This window comes from Perissodus microlepis, chromosome 6 (assembly GCF_051167445.1).
Source record: "Perissodus microlepis isolate ML-2025 ecotype Zambia chromosome 6, ASM5116744v1, whole genome shotgun sequence".
NCBI lineage: Eukaryota > Metazoa > Chordata > Actinopteri > Cichliformes > Cichlidae > Perissodus > Perissodus microlepis.
This window is the reverse complement of record NC_140466.1, coordinates 37,906-61,215: the sequence shown is the minus strand read 5'-3', so window position 1 is coordinate 61,215 and position 23,310 is coordinate 37,906. Positions and strand designations below refer to the sequence as shown.

At 42.8% G+C, this 23,310-nt stretch overlaps 1 protein-coding gene and 1 pseudogene across 1 annotated transcript; one reads left to right on the top strand and one right to left on the bottom strand.

Moving 5' to 3' along the window:
* Positions 1 to 1,148: 1,148 nt before the first annotated feature.
* LOC146384681 (outer dynein arm-docking complex subunit 3-like) lies at positions 1,149 to 23,195 on the bottom strand. Its single transcript, XM_084930112.1, has 13 exons — positions 22,988 to 23,195; positions 21,670 to 21,791; positions 21,339 to 21,416; positions 18,380 to 18,565; positions 18,149 to 18,250; positions 7,945 to 8,070; positions 7,672 to 7,794; positions 5,384 to 5,533; positions 5,142 to 5,302; positions 4,834 to 4,990; positions 4,068 to 4,220; positions 3,719 to 3,797; positions 1,149 to 3,633 (listed from the first exon to the last, which is right to left on the bottom strand). Exons 1-13 carry the CDS (start codon positions 23,058 to 23,060, stop codon positions 3,509 to 3,511), a joined length of 1,635 nt encoding a protein of 544 aa, XP_084786238.1. The 5' UTR covers positions 23,061 to 23,195; the 3' UTR covers positions 1,149 to 3,508.
* LOC146384682 (uncharacterized) lies at positions 9,514 to 10,614 on the top strand (annotated as a pseudogene).
* Positions 23,196 to 23,310: the final 115 nt, after the last annotated feature.

Sequence of the window (23,310 nt, the reverse complement as noted above, 5' to 3'; positions counted from 1 at the left end):
GCAAGAAAAAGCGTTTGACAGAGTTAACTGGAAATTTTTATTTGCAACTTTACACAAATTTGGTTTTGGAACCTCTTTCATTAACTGGTTAAAAATATTATACAATTCCCCAACAGCTTGTGTCAAAACAAATGACCAAACATCCTCCAGCTTCTGTCTCCTGAGGGCACCAGGCAGGGATGCCCACTCTCCCCTTCACTGTTTGCAATTTTTATTGAACCACTAGCAGCAGTAATTAGACAGAATACAGTAATTAAGGGCATAAAATGCAAGAATGTAGAATATAAAATCAGCCTTTATCCGGATGACGCGTTACTTTTTCTCCAAATTCACAAACCAATCTCTCTGGGGTGATTGAATTGATAAACTCTTTCTCAAGAGTCTAAGATTATTCAATTAACTGGTCAAAATCTACAGTTCTTCCGATTAATTGCTCCTTCCATAATTCTGCATCTACCTGACTGCAATCTGGAAATATAAAATATTTAGGTATCAATATCTCTCCTAAGCTTGCAGATTTAACTACATTAAACCACATCCCACTTTTAAAGACAGTAGGCGGCGATCTGGCTAGATGGAAATGTCTACCCATATCACTCATGGGAAGGGTTTCCGCTATAAAAATGATGGTCTTACCAAAGATAAACTATTTATTTTCAATGATCCCAAGTAAGTCATCACAAGATTGGTTCAGATCTCTAGACTCGTATATTTCTAAATTCTTTTGGAAAGATAAACCCCCACGTATCAGCTTAAAAACATTACAAAGGACCAAGGATAAAGGAGGATTAGATCTGCCAAACTTTAATCACTACTTTTCATCCAACAGGCTTCAGTTTATCTCTAGATGGTTAAAACACACCTTCTTAGATGAACCTTGGATAGATGTAGAACAGGCACTATGTAATAACCTAGAAATTTCAGACCTACCATTTATCAGCTCAAACATCAAACGACATGAATGCTTTAAAAGCATCAACATCAGCTCTTCTCTGACAGCATGGTGGGAGTTTCTAAAAATGACAGAGTCTTCATTAATCCCATGCAAACGTACACCTATCTTGAACAATCCGGACATATTACAAAACAATAATATGATAAACTTTCCAGATTGGAGTTGCAAAGGAATTAAATACTTGGAACATATATCAGAAGGAACAGACTTTATTTCGTCTGGCAGACTAGTTACACAATATGGGATCAACAAGAAACGATTTTTAGAATATCAACAAATTAAATCCATAGTAAAAAATAAATTTAATCCCAGTGAAGCTGAATTACAAACACCACCAAGTGTGGTACAATTCTTTACTCTAAAACCCCCAAATTATTGTCTAAAATATACAGAACACTTTCTAAAATAGATGAATCAATATCTCTTCCTATTGCAAAATGGGAAGCGGATTTATGGATCAGCTTAGACCAAAACTTTTGGTATCAGATATGCTTACAAACCTTTCAATGGATCAGAAATCCCAGTTTGCGATTAATACAATACAAAATATTACATAGAGTCCACTATACAGGTAATAGGATGTTCCAGATGGGCTGTTTTCTAACAACTGCTCACACTGTCAAGCAAATACACCGGACAATTACATCCACACTCTTTGGTTCTGTCCACCAGTTCAGAGGCTTTGGGGCGAGATATGTGAAGACTTATCAAAGTGTCTGAAATGTAACATTCCAGCCTCCCCTTTAGTGTGCTTGCTGGGCAGCTTGGATGAGGTCACTACAGAAATAAACACAGCCCACATTGTTTTTACGGCCCTATGCATTGCCAAGAAAATGGTCCTCATTAACTGGAAAAATAAAAATAATCTTCTTCTAACCAATATAAAAACCATCTAATAGATCACATTAGTCTTGATACAGCATCTGCCACCACATTTGATCAATCCCTCTGGGCTCCCTCCGGGCGCCCCCCGGAAGGGGGGATTTTTCTTTCTTCCCCCTTTCTCACTATCTCTTCTCCCCTGTGTTTTTCTTTCTCTCCCTCTTTCTTTCATTCTTTCTGTCATGATCCTGGGTCCTTTTGACCCAGCGTTTGGTGTTTTCTGTTCTGCCGTGTGTTCTTGTATTTAGTCCGCGTTTCTTAGTTTGTGTCCTTTCATGCGTAGTTCCTGTTTTATTGTGAAGGTCTGCGTCTTATGTGAGTGTTTTCAGTTTGCCTCCCTAGTCTCGTCACGTTAATCACTCCCAGCTGTGTTCCCCACCTGTGTGTAATTTCCCTGTGTTCTCTGAGTGTATTTAAGTTGTGTCTTCTGTCATAGTAGTTGCTGGTTCGTCTGTGTTGTTTCCCCTCGGTCTCCCTGCATCTCTCCATGTGTATTTCCCCGGACCTCCCTGCATCTTCGTTTCTGGTTTGTTTTGTTAGTTTTATCCAGTTTAGGTTCCAGTTTCATGTTCCCAGTGCCTTTGTTGTTTGTTTTTTCCTTTGTTAATAAATACTCACCTGCACCAGAGCTGCCGCGTCCTGGTCCTAAATATTCCACACGGCTTGCCCTGGCAGACCGTGACACTTTCTTTCTCCCTGTCCTATGCCCTAGTCCAGGGGTGTCAAACTCAAATACACAGTGGGCCAAAATTCAAAACTGGAACAAAGTCGCGGGCTAACGTTAATATTTATTGAAATATATTTATTCCTCCAGATATAAGAATGAATCTTTTCTTATGGACTCAAACACGTTTTGCTGAAAAACTGAATATGGAACAAGCAAAGCTTAATACTAAACAATATATATATTAGCTGTATAATACCAGTAGGCCAGCTCTAATAGCAATTTGGTATGGCTTCGCGGGCCAAATGTAATTAGTCTGCGGGCCAAATTTGGCCCGCGGGCCAGAGTTTGACACCTATGCCCTAGTATATCCCGTCTGTAACAACCAAAAATAAAATAAAATAAATAAATAATAATAAAGGTCAATCAAATGGACCAATATGGCAAGGCCATGATGATCCACTTGGTAAAGTAAATCCGCTTGGCATCTTTCTTGGCCTTCAGACAACAATTCTGATGGCTGAAGATCCAAACGGGACACAAAAAAAAGAAATCCTCTGCCAAAACCTCCGGACAGGCACGCAACACCATATAGCATGCATGTAGTGCTCAACAAAATTGCCTGTACAGTGGATGCATATATTTGAGTCTGCAAGACCTATTTAGAGCACCCTCTTTCCTGTATAGTGTATTCTGTGGAGACAGACAGAGAGTGAAATATGAGTAAAACAACCAAAAATGATGTGGAGTAAAGTGTTGACAGCTGACTGTTGCCAAATGAAACCTACTTACACAACAAGTACAGACATAAGGTATCAATTCATGACAGTCATGTAAGACTGTTAAAACTTAAATCTTCATTTGTTGTTTACTACATATCCTTATAGCAGCAGCTAAGAGGAGAAACTTGATAGCAATGGCAAATCACAGTCTGTTCACTCGGCTTAAAATCATCCCGTTTTACACATCACTGCTTTATTTTGGGAGAGTTTGGAGATGCCGTCGGATTAAAACTTGCCCTTCCTCTTCTTCTGGGCCTTTCTTTTTGAGTTGGAGTCGACGATTAGCTGAGATTGACGCTTCAGTGCCTCACGAGAGATGACGTGAGCCCCGTCCTTGTCACTCTTGTCCTCTGGAACACAATTAAGTAATCAGCAATTTCAATGTAATTTAGTCTGTAGTCGTAGCTGGTAGTGTGTAGAAGAACACCAAGTTACCATCACTGTAGGGATCTTCTACTTGATCCTCAGGTGGCTTGACTTGGGTGCTGTGTTTCCCCTCAATCCTGACGTAGAACTCATAGCAGAAACAGGAAGGGTTAGGCTTAGTGTGAAGTGTCATTGGCAGACTGTGTGTTTGTATGCTCTGTGTTATATTCTCAAACAGAGAAGGTGTTGCTGAGTGTTAATGATCATCTACACACACGTGTTTTACTGCCTTTCTCTTAATGGGGAGCCCATGGACAAACTTAAACAAAAGCCTTGACTGAATTTGCAAATGTCAAACATGTTGTTTCAGACTCAGATGATCCATTTCAAGTTTTGAGTTTGTAGGCTTTTGTCTTACCTCCTTTTCTTCCATCTCCTTCATTATAGCTGCCACATCCATCCCCTCAAGCTCTTTCTGCAGGGACTCCAATTTCTGCTCACACTGGGCCATCAGTTCCAGCACCACAAAGTCCTCTGAGTCTGGATGCATGTTGGGAACTGTGTGCTCATCCTGGGAGATGATGAGTGAAAAAAGGAACAAAAGCACATGAAGACTGTGGAGCTCCAGCAGGGCAGTTCTCTCTCTGGGGAGCATTTCCTTTGAAGGTAACACTCTTAAAAAACGTACCCTGAGATGGAGGTTTACTTTGATTACACACGCATTATATAGGGAGCAGGTAATGATGATTTACAAACTGATTTGTAAATAAGGGGACACGAATGACTTGAGCTTAGTATTTAATAATATACTACGGTATACTTCGAACTAACTGCAGCTCACTCTCCTGACAACACATCCTTTAAAGATATTTCAACATGAGAGACAGGCTAATGTGAAAGGTAAAAGTGAGGTCACAGGTCAAATGCAAACTATAATGTGATATCCCTATATATCATTGTTGTCAATACAATCAGTGGCCATAGCATTAGTATCACTTTATCTATTGACCTTGAAGGACAGGTCAGATGTGACATTTTTACCTTCTCTATATGGTGACAACACACAGCACGCCTGTAAGAATCCGTTTCTATGTTCAATCAATGTTGCCCCAGTAAATGGAGAAGTTGACGTTGAAGACCTTGTGGTAACATCAGGAATCCTAATAGACTATGGTTGTTTGTACCAGTGAGATGTGCTGAAGATGGTCTGCCAGGTGCTCAACTCCGTGTCGGACGGCACCGAGGGTTTTCACAAGCCGATCCAGTCGCTCTTCGGCTTCATCGCACCTCTGCTGCTCAGCCTGCAGCTGCTGCTCACGCTCCTGCAGCGTCTGCTGGTGGCTAAAAAAAGCACACAGAAAGAGCAGAGGCTTCAGAATAAGCATTAGACACTCGTGTGATCCTCTGAGTCCCATTCACACCAACAGAGAGTCCATGTGATTCACAAACACTGTGACAGCTGCTGCATGACAGAGTTAAATATGTGTCTGACCTGGAGAGTTTAGCCTCCCCAGAATATTTCATCTCTTCAGACTGTTGCTCCAGAAGCTCCTTCTGTTTCTTCAGCTGCAGCAGGACCTCCTCGTTCTCCTCCCGCCGCCTCTCCAGATGTCGACGTGTCTCCTTCTGAGAAGTAAAGTGCTCCTCTAATTCCTACAAACACAAAATGCATGAAAGGCAAATGCATATCAGGAAGCACGCTGTGTGTAGCAGAATGAGCGGAAACCTTTGCACCTGTATATCGGTGATCCCTGTGGCCTCTTTGATGCGTCTGAAGGCCTCCTCAGCAGTCGAAATGTCTTTCTCCTCTTCAGCCAACATCCTGGTGGTGCTGTGCTGGACCTCACTGCTTAGTTCATCCAGCTGCACAGCTGCTCGCTGTACCTGCACGATGCAACAGCAACCACTGCACATGTCAGGGACCTGGTTTCACTTTACAGAATCATAATAGTGTGTTTGAAGAAACAGACTGCGGTTAATGGGTTGTAGGTCACAGGATGCGCAGGGCTGAGTATGATTATGTGTGCTCAGTGGTCTCAGCTCACACCTTTCTGTCTTTTTCTTTTTTTTTTGGGCGTGGTGTGGGCGTGTTTATTATAACCACAACAGTTTCTTTCTTTTTTCGCCTGTCCCGCTCAGCACTGTCCATCCATCCATTTCTTCCACTTATCCGCGGCCGGGTCGGGGGGGGCAGCAGCCCAAGCAGAGAGGCCCAGACCTCCCTCTCCCCAGCCACCTCCTCTAGCTTATCCGGGGGGAACACCAAAGTGTTCCCAGGCCAGCCGAGAGATATAATCTCTCCAGTATGTCCTGGGCAGAGATGGGCAGTAACGCGTTACTTGTACCGCATTACTGTAATCTGATTACTTTTTTCAAGTAACGAGTAAAGTAAGGGATTACTATTGCAAAAACGGTAATTAGATTACCGTTACTTTCCCGTAGGAATGCTGCGTTACTGCGTTACTAAAACCGTGATTTTTTTGCGAGAATGTCTCATGACAGTGACGTAAGCGAGTGCGACGTTTGTGACAACAGCTGTATGCAGATCAACAATGGATCATATATCAGTGTGGGAGAGAGTATGAGCGTGCAGCGTTTAAAGCGTGGAAGTACTGACCTTACTTTGAGTTTGATTCCATAAAAAGTGACAAAAACATTAGTGTCCGTTGTGCGTGGGAAGAAAACTTCTTTTTACACCGAAAAAAAACCCCTAAACAAGCACCGAGTGCGCAACGACGTAATGGGAAACTCACAGAGAAACTCGCGGATTCTTCCACTGACCGCTGCGCCACACCTGCACCAGGGTAAACCTCCGCCTGCCCTGCTCCTGTTTTACAGGTGAAAATAGAGCAACAGGACTGCTAGTCTTTGACTTTATTTACTTTCTGCTGTGTTTTACTTGCATCTATTTGAAAGAGTGAGTGTAAACACAAAAAATATTTTATTTTATTTTATGTGCTGGAATGTGCAGAAAATAGGTTTAAATGTTAAACTAATTTCTTCCAGTCAGAGAATGGTGCATATAATTTAATTTTTGCTTGATGCATAAAGTTAAAAGATTAAAACGGATAAAACAAGTTTAAAAAAAAGAGACTTTTCCATTTGATTACATTTTGTATGATGGATTATGCAGAAAAAGTAGAATTGGGCTGAAAGATCTATCGCTTTATCACCTATTCAGGTTGTAAATCGTGTTTTTAAAAAGTAACTAAGTAACTAAGTAATTAATTACTTTTGAAAATAAGTAATCAGTAAAGTAACAGGATTACCTTTTTGGGGAAGTAATCAGTAATTACTTACTGATTACTTTTTTCAAGTAACTTGACCAACACTGGTCCTGGGTCTTCCCCGGGGACTCCTCCTGGTGGGACATGCCTGGAAAATCTCGCCCAGGACGCGCCCAGGAGGCATCCTTGACAGATGCCCGAACCTTTTACCAAGCTTTTACACTCAGCTCTCTCTTCACCACGTGGCCGCTGCACCAATCTGTCTGTCAATCTCCCGCTCCCTTCTCCTGTCACTCGTGAACAAGACCCAGAGATACTTAAACTCCTCCACTTGGGTCAGGAACTCGTCCCTGACCCAGAGCGGGCACTCCACGTTTTTCCGTTCAGCACTGTAGCAATCACAATTATTGTCTGAGGACCAAGAAAAATGCCCCACACATTTATTTTCCCAAGTGGATCATTACGGCTTTGCCATGCTGGTCCACTTGATTGATCTTTGTTATTTGTTTATTTTTATTACTTTTTTTACTCTTAAGTTATTACAATCGGTACAGACATGACTGGGGGACAGGAAAGACAAAGATGTGGACAAGAAAAGTCTATGTCTTTGCCCTCACCTCACATCGTTCTACCGTTGGAGAGACTGATGATGTCACCAAACATCTGTGTCACTAACATCAATGTGATTGGCCTGCTGTGCTGGAGTGAGCAGGAAGGTACTTCTTTATATCTTTGCTCTTTTATTTGTTACTCAACATTCATCTACAAAAACTGAGTACATTAAATGTCTCTCACCCTTCTCTCAACTTTTGCAGCCTGGGCCTTGCGCTCATCAACCTTTTTCCTGTAGCTTGCTATCACTTGGTCCCTCTCCTTACACTCCTTGTGAAGCAGCTCCTCCTGCTGCTGCAACTCAGCCTGCGAAGCAGAAGAAGATGTAGGCTGATGGTGGTGAGTTGTGAGATACAGTGACTCCTTCATTTATGACTCTGGCAAATCAGCTGGATAATGTGAGCGATGCTGAGCGTTTCTTAATCTGAAGTCACAGCAAAGGAAATTACAGGTCACCTTAGCAGCTTCTTTGGAGAGCTGGCTGTCAGTATTCACGACCTGCAGACTGCGAAGCTCCTCTCTGTGCTTCAGGATTTCTGCTTGCAGAGTGTCGAGCTGGCTCTGATACGCCAGACTCTCATCCTGAAGGTGGTAAAGTGAGAGAAATGCAGGCAGAAGCACAAATAACGCAAAGCGATCAACAAATTAACATCACATCAATGCATAAAATATACAATATTCTGATTTCACTAATGCAACATTTATAAAAAATAAACTTTTAATTATACTACCCTCAGACTTCCTATAATCAGACCCCATCTGGTCTTTAAGTGATGATGTGATGAATCCTTCCGGGTCCAAACTATGCGTTTATTAAGGCTGTTGTGTTTTTAACATGTTTTGTATCTCTATCCCATAAAAACAGTCGGTGATCACTGTCGGCCTCTCTCGGTTTTTATTACCGCTGTTCATTTTAAAGCACAGTTATCAAAACCTTACGGTGTATCTACAGCCCAGCCCATGCAGCAGTATATGAATGACTAACCTCGTATTGTGGATGGATTATCTCAGTTGTTCTCCTGACTGAAGTTTGGTCCTTTTACAGCATCTTGCTATGCGATTGCATTTGTCTCTAACCATCAGGAACCCTCACGTTAACTTTTATTGAGTGGAAAAAAGTTAGCGTTCATCCTCCAGCTTCACTGTGTTTATGCTATGCTAACATAGCTGTGTAGCAAGCGATCACGTAGCACATCATTATATACCAGCTAGCCCAACTTCAGTAACCCTACAAACGTCACTGCTGTTTAGTTTCCTGTCTTCATTTATGTTGGAAGTGATAGCAGTGTTAACTTGTTATTTTCTGTTATATCGTGAGAGTACTATTGCCCGCGGTGAGTTGTTACAGAGATTGAAAATGTGACGTCATTCAGGGGTAAAACCGCAAAGAATTCTGGGAACTCGTGGCAAGCGGTACTAGCGCACGCAGGCTTTCAATTGAAATCAGTTACACAGCGATAAAAAGAAACAAAAAATGGCAAGAAGCTGTTGTATTATTAACTGCACAAGCCGGGCGAGCGACAGCCGCGTAAAGCGAATGGTTTTTATCGGATTCCGGCGTGGAAGAGAAATTGTCCAAGCCATGTCTCCGAAGTCAAGAAGAGGCGATGGATGGCCTGGATTGCCGCTATCCGAAGACCTAATATAACGTTCGAAAACACTCCACCTCACATGTTAGTCTGCTCCAAGCTTATATGGCGCTGAACAGAAATCATCGCGCTATGCTCCTTTGTTTATTGTGGCTGTGTGTAATGTTTGCTGTGTTTTGTAGGCAAACCAGCCTACGAAATGCTGGAATGCGATCCAGACTGGGCACCCTCTCTCAAACAGTGAGATTTGATCAGTTAAGACAGAGATCGAAATCAAAACAGTCACGAAAGGCCCGCGTTCCTCTGGGGCAGAGACGGCTCATCCAGGCGAAATCCATGCAGGTAAAATTGTTAATGTACATAAATAAATTCCACTTTTTCCACATTAAGTACTGTGTCTTGTTTTTGCACATAAAATGAACTTGTCTTTGTCTGTATGCATGTGTGTCTTTCAGCACCAGTCACTACAAAAACTACAGCTGAGATCCAACCACAGCAGATAACTCCACAGCACGAGGATGAAGATCTGCAGGAGTGTAAAATGTGTTCTCTAAGGTTACATGAAGTAGCACACCTGCAGGAAGAAAACCTAATATTAAAAAAAGGACTGTCCAAACAGAAATTAGACACGGAATTCTTGAAAGATAACAACTCTAAAGTTAAATTCTACACAGGGCTGCCTTCTTTTGCTTTACTAATGGGGGTGCTACAACAAATCAGCCCGAGCTTGCCAGACACTGACAGGAAAATTTCCCAGTTTCAGATGCTCTTGTTGACTCTCATGCGTTTAAGACTCAACCTTCCAATTGCACATATTGCACACCTCTTTGATATTAGCCGGACAACCACATCCACTGTGTTTAACATTACTGTAAATGTACTATACGCTCACCTCAGTCCATTGGTGCACTGGCCTGGAAGACATTGCATACAGGCCAGTATGCCACACCAGTATGTTGAGATGTTTGGTGACCGGGTGACAGTTATTATTGACTGTTTTGAACTGTTCATAGAGAGAGCACAAAATTTACGCGCCATGGCGTAGACGTATTCCACATACAAAAGTAGACACACAATGAAATATCTCATTGGCATCACACCACAAGGGACCATCTCTTTCATTTCTAAAGGATGGGGAGGGCGTACCAGCGATAAACGAATAGCTGAAACATCTGGCTTTCTACAGAAGCTTTCACCTGGGGACATAGTGCTCGCTGACCAGGGTTTTGATATCAAGGAAAGTGTTGCCTTAATGGATGCCACTTTAAAAATTCCAGCATTTACACGGGGTCGTAGTCAGCTACAAGCAAAAGATGTGGAGGACACACGAAAACTGGCACATGTCTGGATCCATGTAGAACGCGTTATAGGCTGTCTACGGTCCAAGTACACTATCCTAAATGACACCATCCATTTAGGTTTTGTGGTGCCATGTGAAGGTGAGAACATGACTTTGCTGGATAAGATAGTCGCTGTATCATGTGCGCTCACAAATATGTGCCCAAGTGTTGTTGTGAAGCAAGCAAGTGATGAATAACTGTTTTCCAATTTGTTGTATCAATTTTTTGTGGTTGTTGTTCTTGTTTTGTTGTGCAGCTGTGTTTTTATACAAATCAACTAATAATGCACAACGGTATACTATTTTGCCTTTGTCCTGTAAGCTTCAATAGTAACATGTAACACTGTTGTCAGTTATAAATAAAGACAGTCCTGATGAAAGACTTGTGCAACACTTACTTTATTTGTATCTAGTACAAACTGAAAAGAAAAATAGATTGCGTTGGCCCATTCTGGACATAAAGAGATAATTTACAGCACAGCTGTAAAGTGCAGTAGTGCAAATCGGCAAATATTTACAACAAAGTATGACTGTTGTGACAGACATTTATAGCAATTTAAACATGTTCTAATAATTCACTGTGAGTGACAGAACAACAGGTAACACAAACCATAAAGTGCAGAGTACAGGAAGATGGGTCCACCCTAATGTGACACTAAACATGAAATCACAATAAAGTCCTTCAATATAAGAGTTGTCTGCAAGCTTTTTCCTTCCTTTTTTTTTTTTTGTCACGGTAACATCCATGGAATGTGGCCCTTGTGAAACACTGGTTTCTGGATCAGTGTAGTGATTGGCCAAGAGCTCAGGCATCACAACTGCTGCCTGTGGGGTCTCGATTTAAGGCTTCGTAGGTATTGTTGTCACTGAGTAGTGATCTTTGTGTGGTAATCCATTGTGTTTAGGACCACGGTGCATCTTCCCTTATCAGCTGGTAATATAGTGATGTTGTGGTCTTTGCTCAGGGAAGCGACAGCCTTCTTTTCTTCTATTGTGAGGTTAGATGGAGGGACTTTGGCACTGGAGAGGGTGGCTGAGACTTTCACCTTATTTGCTCTGCTTCTGTCTGTGATAATTTATTAATCCGTTTGACGGTTTCTGTGCCTGTGATGAGGTTCACTATGGGCAACTGTTGCAGAGAAATGGCAAAATTGAGTCCTTTGGCTAATACTTTGTTTTCAGGTTCAGTGAGATTCCGGTCTGAAAAGTTCTTCACCCATTTTTCCTGACTGTCCTCAGGTGTCTGTTCTTCTCTGAGTTGTGTAGGTTCAGAATGAGGAGTGAGCGTTTTTGAAAGCAAGGTGTGGAATTTCCTGCATTGTCTTTCTTTTCCTTTAGAGCGTTGGGCCCGCTGAGCCTTGTACACAAACTTGTAAACCTCTTCTAGGATTGGAGGGTAGAAGGGTTTCCAGTTCCTGCAGAGTCTGGCTAATCTTGCTCTAGAGGGCATCTATAGTGAAATAGACCTGTCTTATCTTTTCGCTTAGAAGCTGATTTTGTGCTCTCTGTAGAATCAAGTCTGCTCTGTATCCCCTGACAGTGGATTCAAGGCGCAAGCTCTTAGGAACAACTCTGCTTTGTCTGCATCTCAGGTTGAAATGGAGATGGTTCCTATAAGCCACTAGTTTCCTTGATTCCCTTTCATACTCCCGCACCAGTTGAAGGGTGCTCCTCCCAAAATGTACGGCAATATGTCTGTGAAGGTTCTCAGTCATCCAGGTCATCGTAGACCTGGGTGACTGAAAACCCTCACAGACATTAGAGATGAAAATACTACAGAAAGCTGCAATGAAAATGAAGTTCTCATTGTAACTGCTGAAATGTCTACAAAAGAGAAACAAAGTTCTTGTGAAGCTTCATAAACAGTTTGGCAATGCATCTGCAGAGAGGTTATTGAGACTCATCTAAAGCTCTGTCAATACAGACCAACAATGTGCATTTATTCTGCAAGAGATAGATCATGACTGTGACATTTATCAGAGATATTGCAAAACCAAGCCGAGAGCTGCTGTTGGTCTACCTCTGGTTTCTGAGTATAATGAGACAGTAGCGATGGCTCTACATGAGCTGGAGCCTTCACATCATCGACCACTTCACACGCTTCAGTGACGGCAGCATCGTAAAGACAAAGAAAGCCGCAGAGATCGTCAACTCCTTCATTCACACCTGGATAAGCATTCACGGTGCCCCCAGATGGCTCTACACAGATAACGGCGGAGAGTTCAACAACACGGAGATTCGGAACATGGCTGAAAACTTCAACATTGAGGTAAAGACAACGGCGGGGTATAGTCCCTGGAGCAACGGACTACTGGAGAGACATAACATGACACTTACAGAAATCCTCCTGAAGGTAAAAAAGGAACAAGGATGTGACTGGCACACTGCGTTAGACTGGGCCCTCATGGCAAAAAACAGTATGCTGTACATGGTTATAGTCCACATCAACTTGTGTTTGGCCAAAACCCCAACCTTCCTTCTGTGTTGATGGATAAGCCACCTGCCTTAGAGGGCACAACTGTAAGCGCAAGAGTAGCTGAACACATATCAGCATTACATGCTTCCAGGAAAGCATTTACTGAGGCAGAGTGTTCAGAAGGGATCATGAGAGCACTACGCAAGCAACTTGGGCCTACAGATGACAAATATGAGGCAGGAGATAAAGTATACTACAAACGAGTCGACTGTACAGAGTGGAAGGGTCCAGGTGTAATTATTGGGCAGGATGGAGCTGTTGTATTTGTAAGACATGGGGGGACTCTTGTGAGAGTGCACCAGTCAAGGTTGAGTAAAGTGGATGCACAGAGTGGAGATAAACAAATACCACAGAGTACTACTGATGATGACACTGACAACAAAGACACAGTTGAAAATGATGAGACAGAAGCACCCGATGGTGAACAGAGTATTAGTGAGGAAGAAGAGATCACTAGTGACAGGGAAACTAACACTACAGTAACATGTCTATGACACAGTCTTCTACATACACTGATCCTGTCTCCTCTGCAGATGTAAAGTTAAGGGCAGGACAGCTGATCACTTTTACGAACAGAAACAACGGTGTTCAACATACAGCCAGAGTGCTAGGCAGACCGGGAAAAGCAAAAGGGCAATACAAAAACTGGTACAATGTGCAATATCTTGAGCCTGATGGTAGTGAAGGTGAAAAGAAAGCTTTAGACATGTCACTTGTTGATGGTCTTTGCACTGAAGCTGAAAACAGAGATGTAGATGTACTAATAACAAAAGATATCTCCTTTGATGCTGCCAAAAAGGAGACTGAGAACTGGCAAAGTAATGGTGTGTTTGATGAAGTTAAAGACCTGGGTCAAAAATGTGTGTCTACTAGACGGTTCTGTACACTCAAAGAAACTAATAATGGTATCGTCCCAAAGGCCCGACTTGTTGCGGGTTTGAAAGACTCTCCAACATGTGCATCTGAGTCCCTCAGACTGGTGCTAGCTGTGATATATCAAAACAAGTGGAAAATGAATTAAATGGACATTACATCTGCCTTTTTGCAGGGAATGGAACTGTCAAGAGACATTTATCTTCATCCCCCACCTGAAGCTGGCAAGGACAATGTTCTATGGAAACTAAAAAAGTGTGTGTATGGACTTGCAGATGCTTCACTTTATTGGTACAATAAGGTCAAAGACATTATGGTCAAAACTGGTGGTAAAATATCACAGGTTGATCCCGCAGTGTTTTACTGGCAGAATGAACTGGGACTCAATAGCCGTCTGTGTGCATGGGTGTTGGACTTCCTCACTGGCAGAACTCAGGTGGTGAGGGTGGGTAGATGCGTCTCTAACAGCACCACCATCAACACAGGAGCACCACAGGGGTGTGTCCTCTCGCCACTGCTCTACTCCCTCTACACTTCAGACTGTGTGGCCGCCCGCGGCTCCAACACCATTGTGAAGTTCGCTGACGACACAGTGGTGTTGGGCGCCATCTCCAACAACGATGAGCCTACATGGATGAAGTGAAGAATCTGGCATCACGGTGCCATTATAACCACCTCCAGCTGAACGTTGGCGAGACCAAGGAGCTGGTGGTGGACTTCAGAAGGAGTCAGCACAGAGACTACAAGCCCATTATCATCAATGGAGCTCCAGTGGACAGGGTGCAGTCCTTCAAGTATCTCGGTGTCCACATCTCCTCAGACCTGACATGGGCTGCCCACATTCAGGTCCAGACCAAAAAGGCTAGGCAGCGCCTGTACCACCTACGACAACTGAGGAAGTTCAGGGTCTCTCCAGAGATCCTCAGGACTTTCTAGCAGGCGCTGTGGAGAGCATCCTCACACAGAACATCACATCCTGGTTTGGGAACAGCTGTGTTAAGGACCAAAAAGCTCTCCAGACAGTAATCCGTACAGCAGAACGCTGCTGCAGGATTGCTCTCCCCCCGCTTCAGGACACCTACACCATGAGATGCCGGACTAGAGCAGCGCAGATATTGAAGCACCCGTCCCATCCTGGCAACAAACTGTTCCAACTTCTGCAATCCGGTAGAAGGTTCCGCATCATCCGGGCAAGGACAGAGAGGCTCAAGAGGGTATGGACATTTGTACAGTTAATGATGTAATAGAGGCACATCAACAACTTTACAGCCGGTTCAGTTACAAGCAGCACGGGCTGTACAGAGGGATGCTTCCTTAAGTGAAACAGAACGGGAGCAACTCAGGTCAAAAATAGGACAGATTTTGTGGGTTGCCAAACAAACGAGGCCTGATGTGATGTTTGACACATGCAGCCTTGGATCTAATATCAAAGATGCAACTGTGCAGTCCATTCATGAAGTGAACAAAGTTATCTGTAAACTTAAGGCAGAGAAAGTGACTCTTAAGTTTCAGAGCTTGGGTAACAGTGAGGATTTGGCACTGGTTGTTTTCAGTGACGCTTCTTTTGGTAACCTTCCTGATGGTGGTACTCAAGGAGGGGCATTAATCGTCCTTATGGGTAAAGGAGGAAAGTTTTGTCCTCTCTTTTGGCAGCCTAAAAAAATCAGGCGTGTGGTCAGAAGTACACTGGCAGGAGAAACTCTTGCCATGTCAGATGGAATAGACAGTGCGGTCTTCCTGGCAACACTTTTTTCTGAGCTTACAACTGGTAACACTGGTCTGAACGCTCTTCCTTTGATCTGTGTAACTGACAATCATTCCTTGTTTGATGCACTCAAGTCCACTAAGCAGGTTACAGAGAAGAGACTGAGGCTAGAAATGAGCAGCATTAAAGAGCTCATACAAGCCAAGAAAATCAGACAGGTTTGTTGGTCAGATTCCAAATCCCAACTTGCTGATTATCTGACAAAAAAGGGAGTTTCACCTTTAACCTTTCTAAAAGCACGAGATGAAGGACTCTGGATACTGTGAAGTTTTCTTTGCATTAAAATGCACTATTGTTTATTGTCAAAGGAGCTTGCAAAGAAAAGCGTCTGGACTTCTTTAAGTTACTTGAAGACGTTTCACCTCTCATCCGAGAAGCTTCTTCAGTTCTAAGGTCAAATGGTGGAGAGTCCCAGATATAAACCTAGTGGGAGTATCCCCCCACAGAGGGACAAAAGGACCCCCTGATGATCCTCTAATCGCCTGAGCCAAGGTGTGAAAGCGGGTGTGGGTCCCAATCAGCCAGAGTTTCGGGTGTGTTCATTGTGAAACCTGGCCCCACCTTATCATGCGAATTCCTGAGGTCAGATGGCCCAGGATGTGAGTGGGCGTTAAGGCGTCTGGGAAGGGATCTCAAAACTGGATTATAGATGGCAGAGAGTTGGTGTCGTAAACCCCCGCCTCTGTTCAAAGATGGTCGCTCACAGTGGACATAGATGGCTTCTTTCACTCCTCTTTCAAACCATCTGTCCTCTCTGTCCAAAATGTGAACATTGGCATCCTCGAAAGAGTGTCCTTTATCCTTAAGATGCAGATGGACTGCTGAGTCTTGTCCTGTGGAGGTGGCTCTTCTGTGTTGTGCCATGCGCTTGTGAAGTGGCTGTTTGGTCTCTCCAATGTAGAGGTCTGGGCATTTCTCGCTGCACTGTACAGCATACACCACATTGTTAAGTCTGTGTTTTGGCGTTTTGTCTTTCGGGTGAACCAGTTTTTGTCTGAGCGTGTTGCTGGGTCTGAAATGCACCGGGATGTCATGCTTGGAGAAAACTCTCCTAAGTTTTTCTGATACACCGGCTACATAGGGGATGACAATGTTGTTGCGTCTGTCCTTCTTATCCTCCCTCGCTGGTGTCTGGTCTTCTTTTCTGTGCCTCTTTGCTGACTTTAAGAACGCCCATTTAGGATAGCCGCACGTTTTGAGTGCTTCCTTTACATGTGTGTGTTCCTTCTTTTTTCCTTCAGGCTTATAAAGGACACTCTTTCGAGGATGCCAATGTTCACATTTTGGACAGAGAGGACAGATGGTTTGAAAGAGGAGTGAAAGAAGCCATCTATGTCCACTGTGAGCGACCATCTTTGAACAGAGGCGGGGGTTTACGACACCAACTCTCTGCCATCTATAATCCAGTTTTGAGATCCCTTCCCAGACGCCTTAACGCCCACTCACATCCTGGGCCATCTGACCTCAGGAATTCGCATGATAAGGTGGGGCCAGGTTTCACAATGAACACACCCGAAACTCTGGCTGATTGGGACCCACACCCGCTTTCACACCTTGGCTCAGGCGATTAGAGGATCATCAGGGGGTCCTTTTGTCCCTCTGTGGGGGGATACTCCCACTAGGTTTATATCTGGGACTCTCCACCATTTGACCTTAGAACTGAAGAAGCTTCTCGGATGAGAGGTGAAACGTCTTCAAGTAACTTAAAGAAGTCCAGACGCTTTTCTTTGCAAGCTCCTTTGACTACGATGACCTGGATGACTGAGAACCTTCACAGACACTATTGTTTATTGTGTGCAGTGATAGTATGCTTTAAGCAAAGCAAAGCACATTGAAGTGTTTCCTGGAAGTTCAACAAAGTTGTCAAGGTTTTTTTTTTGTTTTGTTTACACATATATGTATACAAATGTTTAAAAGGGGTGTTTATATTTTTATTTTTAAAAAAAGAAAGAGGGAGATTGTTAACTTGTTATTTTCTGTTATATCACGGCCCACGGTGAGTTGTTGTTATTGTGTGTGAGCAGTAAAACATGGCGTAACGAATAAAGCGCTTGGAGTGAGACCACGACGTCATGTCTTTTGACTTAACAAGCAGAGCTGTACGTTTGAATTTTTTTTTAGAAATCTCTCAGTCAGAACATGCTATATCATGTTTAGGTGGAAACTAGCGAGCTAACTTCCTGCTAACGTCTAACTCCGTTAAATTTAATAAATCCTGTTTTCATGGATGCCTGGATGTTAAACTTAATTTAAACCTTATAAAGCAGCAACGCTGATCATTTTATTAAAGATGAAAGAATTTAGACAGTTTGTAACTTTCAGTGATGCTGCAGTGTTCGTTTGACTTTGGACCCAGAAACGGCTAATGACGTCAGGCTCAAAGAGCAGATTTTGCAGAGTACAGAGATCTTACAGGAAGTGTTTAAGAGACTGTGCTCAGGTACGAGCATGCAGGTGTCTGCTAACGCCTAAAACAGAATTAATGCTGAGAGCAAAAACCAAAATAACCATTTTCAGAGACCAGCTTTGCAGTGACTGTTTCAAAAGTATTTAACACAAACCGTTACAGGAGACGGTGCCAACAAAGTCTTGCGTTTTACGAGGAACGCTGGACTGACCTGTAAGTGACTCTTTAATTTCAGGTAGTCAATCATGATGTTCTCGGCCTCCTTGCACTTAAACTGGCTTTTTTCCAGACTGTTCTCCAGGACCCGCAAGTTCTGAAGACAAACACGAATCATTGCTCATTGTGACCTTTGACCTGCACATCTTATAACAAATGAGAACCATATAAAAAGAAACTCAGAGGCAATGACACTTTTTTGTTTTTGAATCAGAGAGGTAACTACCATGGCATTCTCCTCTTTTTTCAAAGTGCGAACACCAGGGGGCGCTACACTGTGCTCTGGTTTCATTCTCCGGTACGCCATCTTCAGCTCTTCACGGCGCCTCTCATAGATCTCAGTGCCATGTTTTAGGGCATTAAGACGCTTCCTGTTGGATAGCACGCAGTCGTCTAGTGTTCCAATGATCTCCTGTGAGACATGCAGAGGAGGAATGCAGTACAGTCATGCATGCGGACCATGACAACAGATTTAGTGTGCAGTCCTGTGAAGAACTAAGAACACCCTGCTGCTTCCACAGGAATTAAAAATGTAAGTAATCACACTTAATTGATTGATCATCATCGGTGTGAGCAGGTCTACAGAATTCAGGTATGTTAACACAATCTTCACAGAAGAGGACGTTCCAGTGAACTCACAACAAGCTCAGAGAAACTGCAAAAGCCCTTCATGATCCTTTTTCTCAGTCAGTCTTTTTCCTTTTGTAGTTTTTGTTTATTGCTGTCATTGTTAGATATCTTCAGTTTGTTAGCCTTTGGTTTGGATTTTCACCTGTGTGTCTTTCTGCTTAGCACTCCAGTGTTGTGCACCCCCTCCCAGTCTGTTTTATCAGCTCTTAAATTAGCATAACGAATATTTTTCACCAAAATTCAGGTGAAATTCCTATGGTGGTCACTTTTTACCGGGAACTCCACAGATTCAAGGTTGATTAAAACACTCAAAATTCAATGAAAGAAGTGCTCATCACGTTTACATGTTCAAGTGCATAGTGTGGAGGATGTCATAAGGCCTGGAGGCAATCACATGTAAAACACAATATTTATGAGTGTTTTAGGTCGTAAATCGGGGCGATTTGACCCGATCACGACAGGAAGGTTAGTTTGCTCTTTTTTTCTTGCCTTTTTCAGTTTGGTATTCTAGCTCATTTTCTCTTTTATTCTCAGCCCTGATTCTGTCCTTTGTAATTCCCTGAGTTTGTCTTCCTGCCTCCTGCGCTCTCTGTGTCAAGTCTGTTTATTTCCTGAGATCTGTTACTTGTTTTACTTTGTTGGGTTTTTTGTCTTTTGTGCTCTGTATTTAGTTTTACATTCCTTGTCTTGTTTTCTCACTTAGGTTTAGCTGCCCTCCCTGGCATGCCTATTTGTTCCTTCAGTTTGTCTCAGTTCTTTGTTGTGTCCTCTCTCATGGTTGCGTGTCTTCTAGCTGTTGGCTCTTTAGTTTTGGACCCTTGTTCCTGGCCAGCCTTTGTTTTGTATTTTGAGTTTATTTCCTTTCCTGTCCTGCATTTGGGTCCAAATCTTGTGTGCCACACAGCTGGACATGACAAACCCAAAACAGCTTTAGCAGATAGTCTGCACACCTTAGTGAGCATGTTAAAGGTTAAGGGCCGTGGAGGACTGATGATTTAGGGACCTACGAGTCACTGAGTGGACCGTGGACACCTCTACATACCCAAGTATTCCAGAGTCAGTGTGAGGCCATCTGTCCCACAGCTAAAGCTCGGACCAAACTGGGTCATCAACGCGATAATGTTGATGACCCAGTTTGATCGGGATGAGCACCATTTCCATTAGAACGACTGGAAAACCAAAGAATCAAGGTGCTGCAGAGCTCAGAGAGCTGTGCAGAAATGAATGGAGCAAACTGCAGTGAAGTGATCGTACCTATCCCTACAACCAAAACTTCAAATGATTTCACGTTGCGCTTACATGACTCTGGTAATTAAAACCTTGGAAAAGGTCTTTAAAGTGTTATTTGATCCCCCATTAATGGTAAACTTGATCCTTCGTAATTTGCTCATCAGCAGAGTGAAAGTGTTGATGATGCTAAACCCTTTATATTAAAGTCTGTCTAAGAGCACCTCAAAAAATCCAGTCCTCACGTTAGACTTCTGTTTGCTGACCTCTCTGCTTTTAATAAGACGCAGCCTCACGTTCCAAACTCCCAGAACAGCTCCTGATGCTGACTTTAAACTTCCTACTGACGAGTCGACAGGTCCTCGTTAACAAATGTCCGGCAGGACTGTGTCATGCTCTGGTTCCCCTCAGGGATGTGTTCTCGTTATTATGTATGCCGACAGCTGCAGGACTTCTTCTGAGGACAGATTTATAATTGCCTGATATCACTGTCCTCTGAGTCTGTCCACGGCCCTGTTTCGCCTGAATTTGTGAAGTAGTGTGATGATAACTATCTGGAGCTAAATGTGTGTCAAAAACAAAAGAAATGATCATTGATTTCAGACGCGTAAGCCCGAGTATAAAGCGAGTGTTATTTGTGAAATAGTGCAGTCTTATAAATATCTCGGCACAGTCTTTGACAAATATCTCCATCATAAAACAGGATCAACAGAGAATGTGTTAGTGGGGACGTTTTATGGCATTTTTATTGTTCATTTATTGAAAGTCTTTGAAGATTTTCTTTTATCTGCTGGCTCAGTATGTATCAAGGATAGAAACTCGCTCGGCAGTGTTGTTAATAAGTTGGTCGCCGTGACCTTGGACCCGACCCAGTGTAGAATAAACTAAACTTAAAGTCCTTCATTAAAATTCAGAAACATAAAATCCTCGTTTCTCAGCTCTTAGATTACTTAATGCTGACAGATGATGAATATTTCTGTGAATGTTTATTCTTATACATTTCTCCTTGTTATTCTATTTATTTATTTCATCCTTATGTTATTTTTCTTGATCTCTGCTTTACTGTGCATCAAAGCTGGTTTAAAGACTGTGTGTTATGTGTAAGCTGCAAGAAAAAATCTCTTTTGGGGGTTAATGAAGTCGAATCTGAATTAGTGCTGTCAAGAAGAGTGGACCAAAATTGCCCCACAGTGATGTGACAGATTGATAAAGTCACAAAAACATTGCTGCAGCTTATTGCTGCTCAGTCACTGGCGGACTTATTTCTTCACAGTACTGCATTTCAAGTAAAATCGGAGTTCAGGGTGCGTGCACAGGCTTCCTCTCACCTTCACAGACTTGTTGCGGTAGGATTCCCTCTCCCTTGCTCTGTTTTGAAAGGCCGCTCTGATCACCTGCTCATCACGCTAAGAGGCAGACACCAGTGTCACCAAAAATGAATTCTAAAACACATTTTTTGAGTGAGATAAACGTGGTTAAAAAAGAGGAAAAGAAGGAGGATTGTTGTCTCCAGCTTCATAAGGACCATAAATGGCTTCCAGCTAGGTAGGCCAGGTTTCTCAGTCTGTGTGTGACTGCACTATTATCTTCTTTATTTTAAATTAAATAAAGTTCAGATCAGCATTCAAACATCTTTAGCTTGTGTTGTGACCATCTTACAGCATGAGCTCCTGCCAGCTTCCTGTGCAGCCTCCTGTTGTCTTCCCTCAGCTGATGGATCAGCTCCTGGTTCTTCATGATGGCAGCTTCATGTCTGTCATAGCACGCTTTTCTCTCCACCTCTATGGACACGTTTCATCACCACCACAATAATACAGAGAAACAGGTGACCCACAGTCACCTGCTGAATTTATTGGCTCTAAGTCAATTATAAGAGTGTTAAAGTTCATTTAAGGACCTAAATGGCAGTTTGCTGTTTTTCACTCAGCTGCTTCGTCTCGACTCTTTGTGTTCCAGGTGTTGCACTTTCTGCAGTTTATCACAGATGTGAGTAATGAAAGAGCTGTGTGAGATAACTGCGTAAATCATGCTGATTCTAAAATGCTTCATAAAGTTAAAATGAAATATCCTCAAGCTGGATGCCTACCTGTGCGTTTCTGTGCCATCGTTTTTTTCTTCTGATGAAAGAAAGATGGAACTCAGCAGGACCCTGAGTGTACCTGTCAGATGGTCACAGCTGTTGCTCGATATAACCAAAATAAGGTTGCACTGTTTTATATAAAATTAAAGTACACCTGCCTCAGACAGACAGACCACTGTTGCTTGTGTTTACCTCACAGCGACTGTATGATTTACATTCATTAGATGGGATTTCAGATGAGGAGTAGCGATCATTCAGGATGGAAGCAGAACCTCCATAATACAGATCTGATTGTCACGAGAATCAAGCTATGGCTCATGTGTAAAACAAATCATTATCTTCAGTAATCAGTCCCAGGTGTTTTGGAGACTATACAAACAATAACATTGTTGTTTAAATTTTATTTAATTTAATAACTGTACAATACTCTCTGTATATAGTAACCATTGTCCTTAATGTAAATATGTAAGAAAAATTGTGTATGTTTCTGTCCTGTGTCCTGTGTACTGTTTGTTTGTATATGTGTCTTTTTGGCTGCTGTTACAACCAAATTTCCCCTTGTGGGACAATTAAAGGATTATTCTACTCTATTCTATTCTATTTATTTTACAGCTTAAAATATCAATCACAGTTTAGGGCACTGAGAATTTTAGAAGACAAGTCGTTTCATTCATTCTCTGCAGCTCATTTAAAGACACTGATCAGCTGCAGGTGTCGAAACTTTGTCCTAATCGACACGAACTGGAGACAGCAAGCGTCTTTATCCGTGAGCTCTTTCATCGCTCAAATCTGTGATTAACTGCAGAAAATGCAACACCTGGAACACGAAGAGCGGAACAAGCCGCTAAGGTGCAACAGCTGCCTCCAGCTGAGCTGAAACCCGCCGAACAAACTTACCGAGCAGTCTGATTTTCCGCTTCAGCCCCGTGATGTGTTCAGCTGCCATCGCTGTGACTTTTCGGTGTTTCATTCAGTCAGTGGCGGAAAACGAAGCCTTTGTTTCTGTTGGAGTTGGTCGCAGTGTTGCCTAGCAACGTGTACACCTAAAGCCAAACCAGGGCTCGTTGAATGAATAGTCGCGTCATTCTCCATTCACTCCAGTAAGGATCACTGAGTCTCGCGATAGTTCAGGTGTTGTGCCAGAAAGTGATTGCCGTCCGCGGGAGCGCGCAGCTGCTTAAAGCTGTAGGGCCCAGATCCGTTACATAGACAGGATCAAA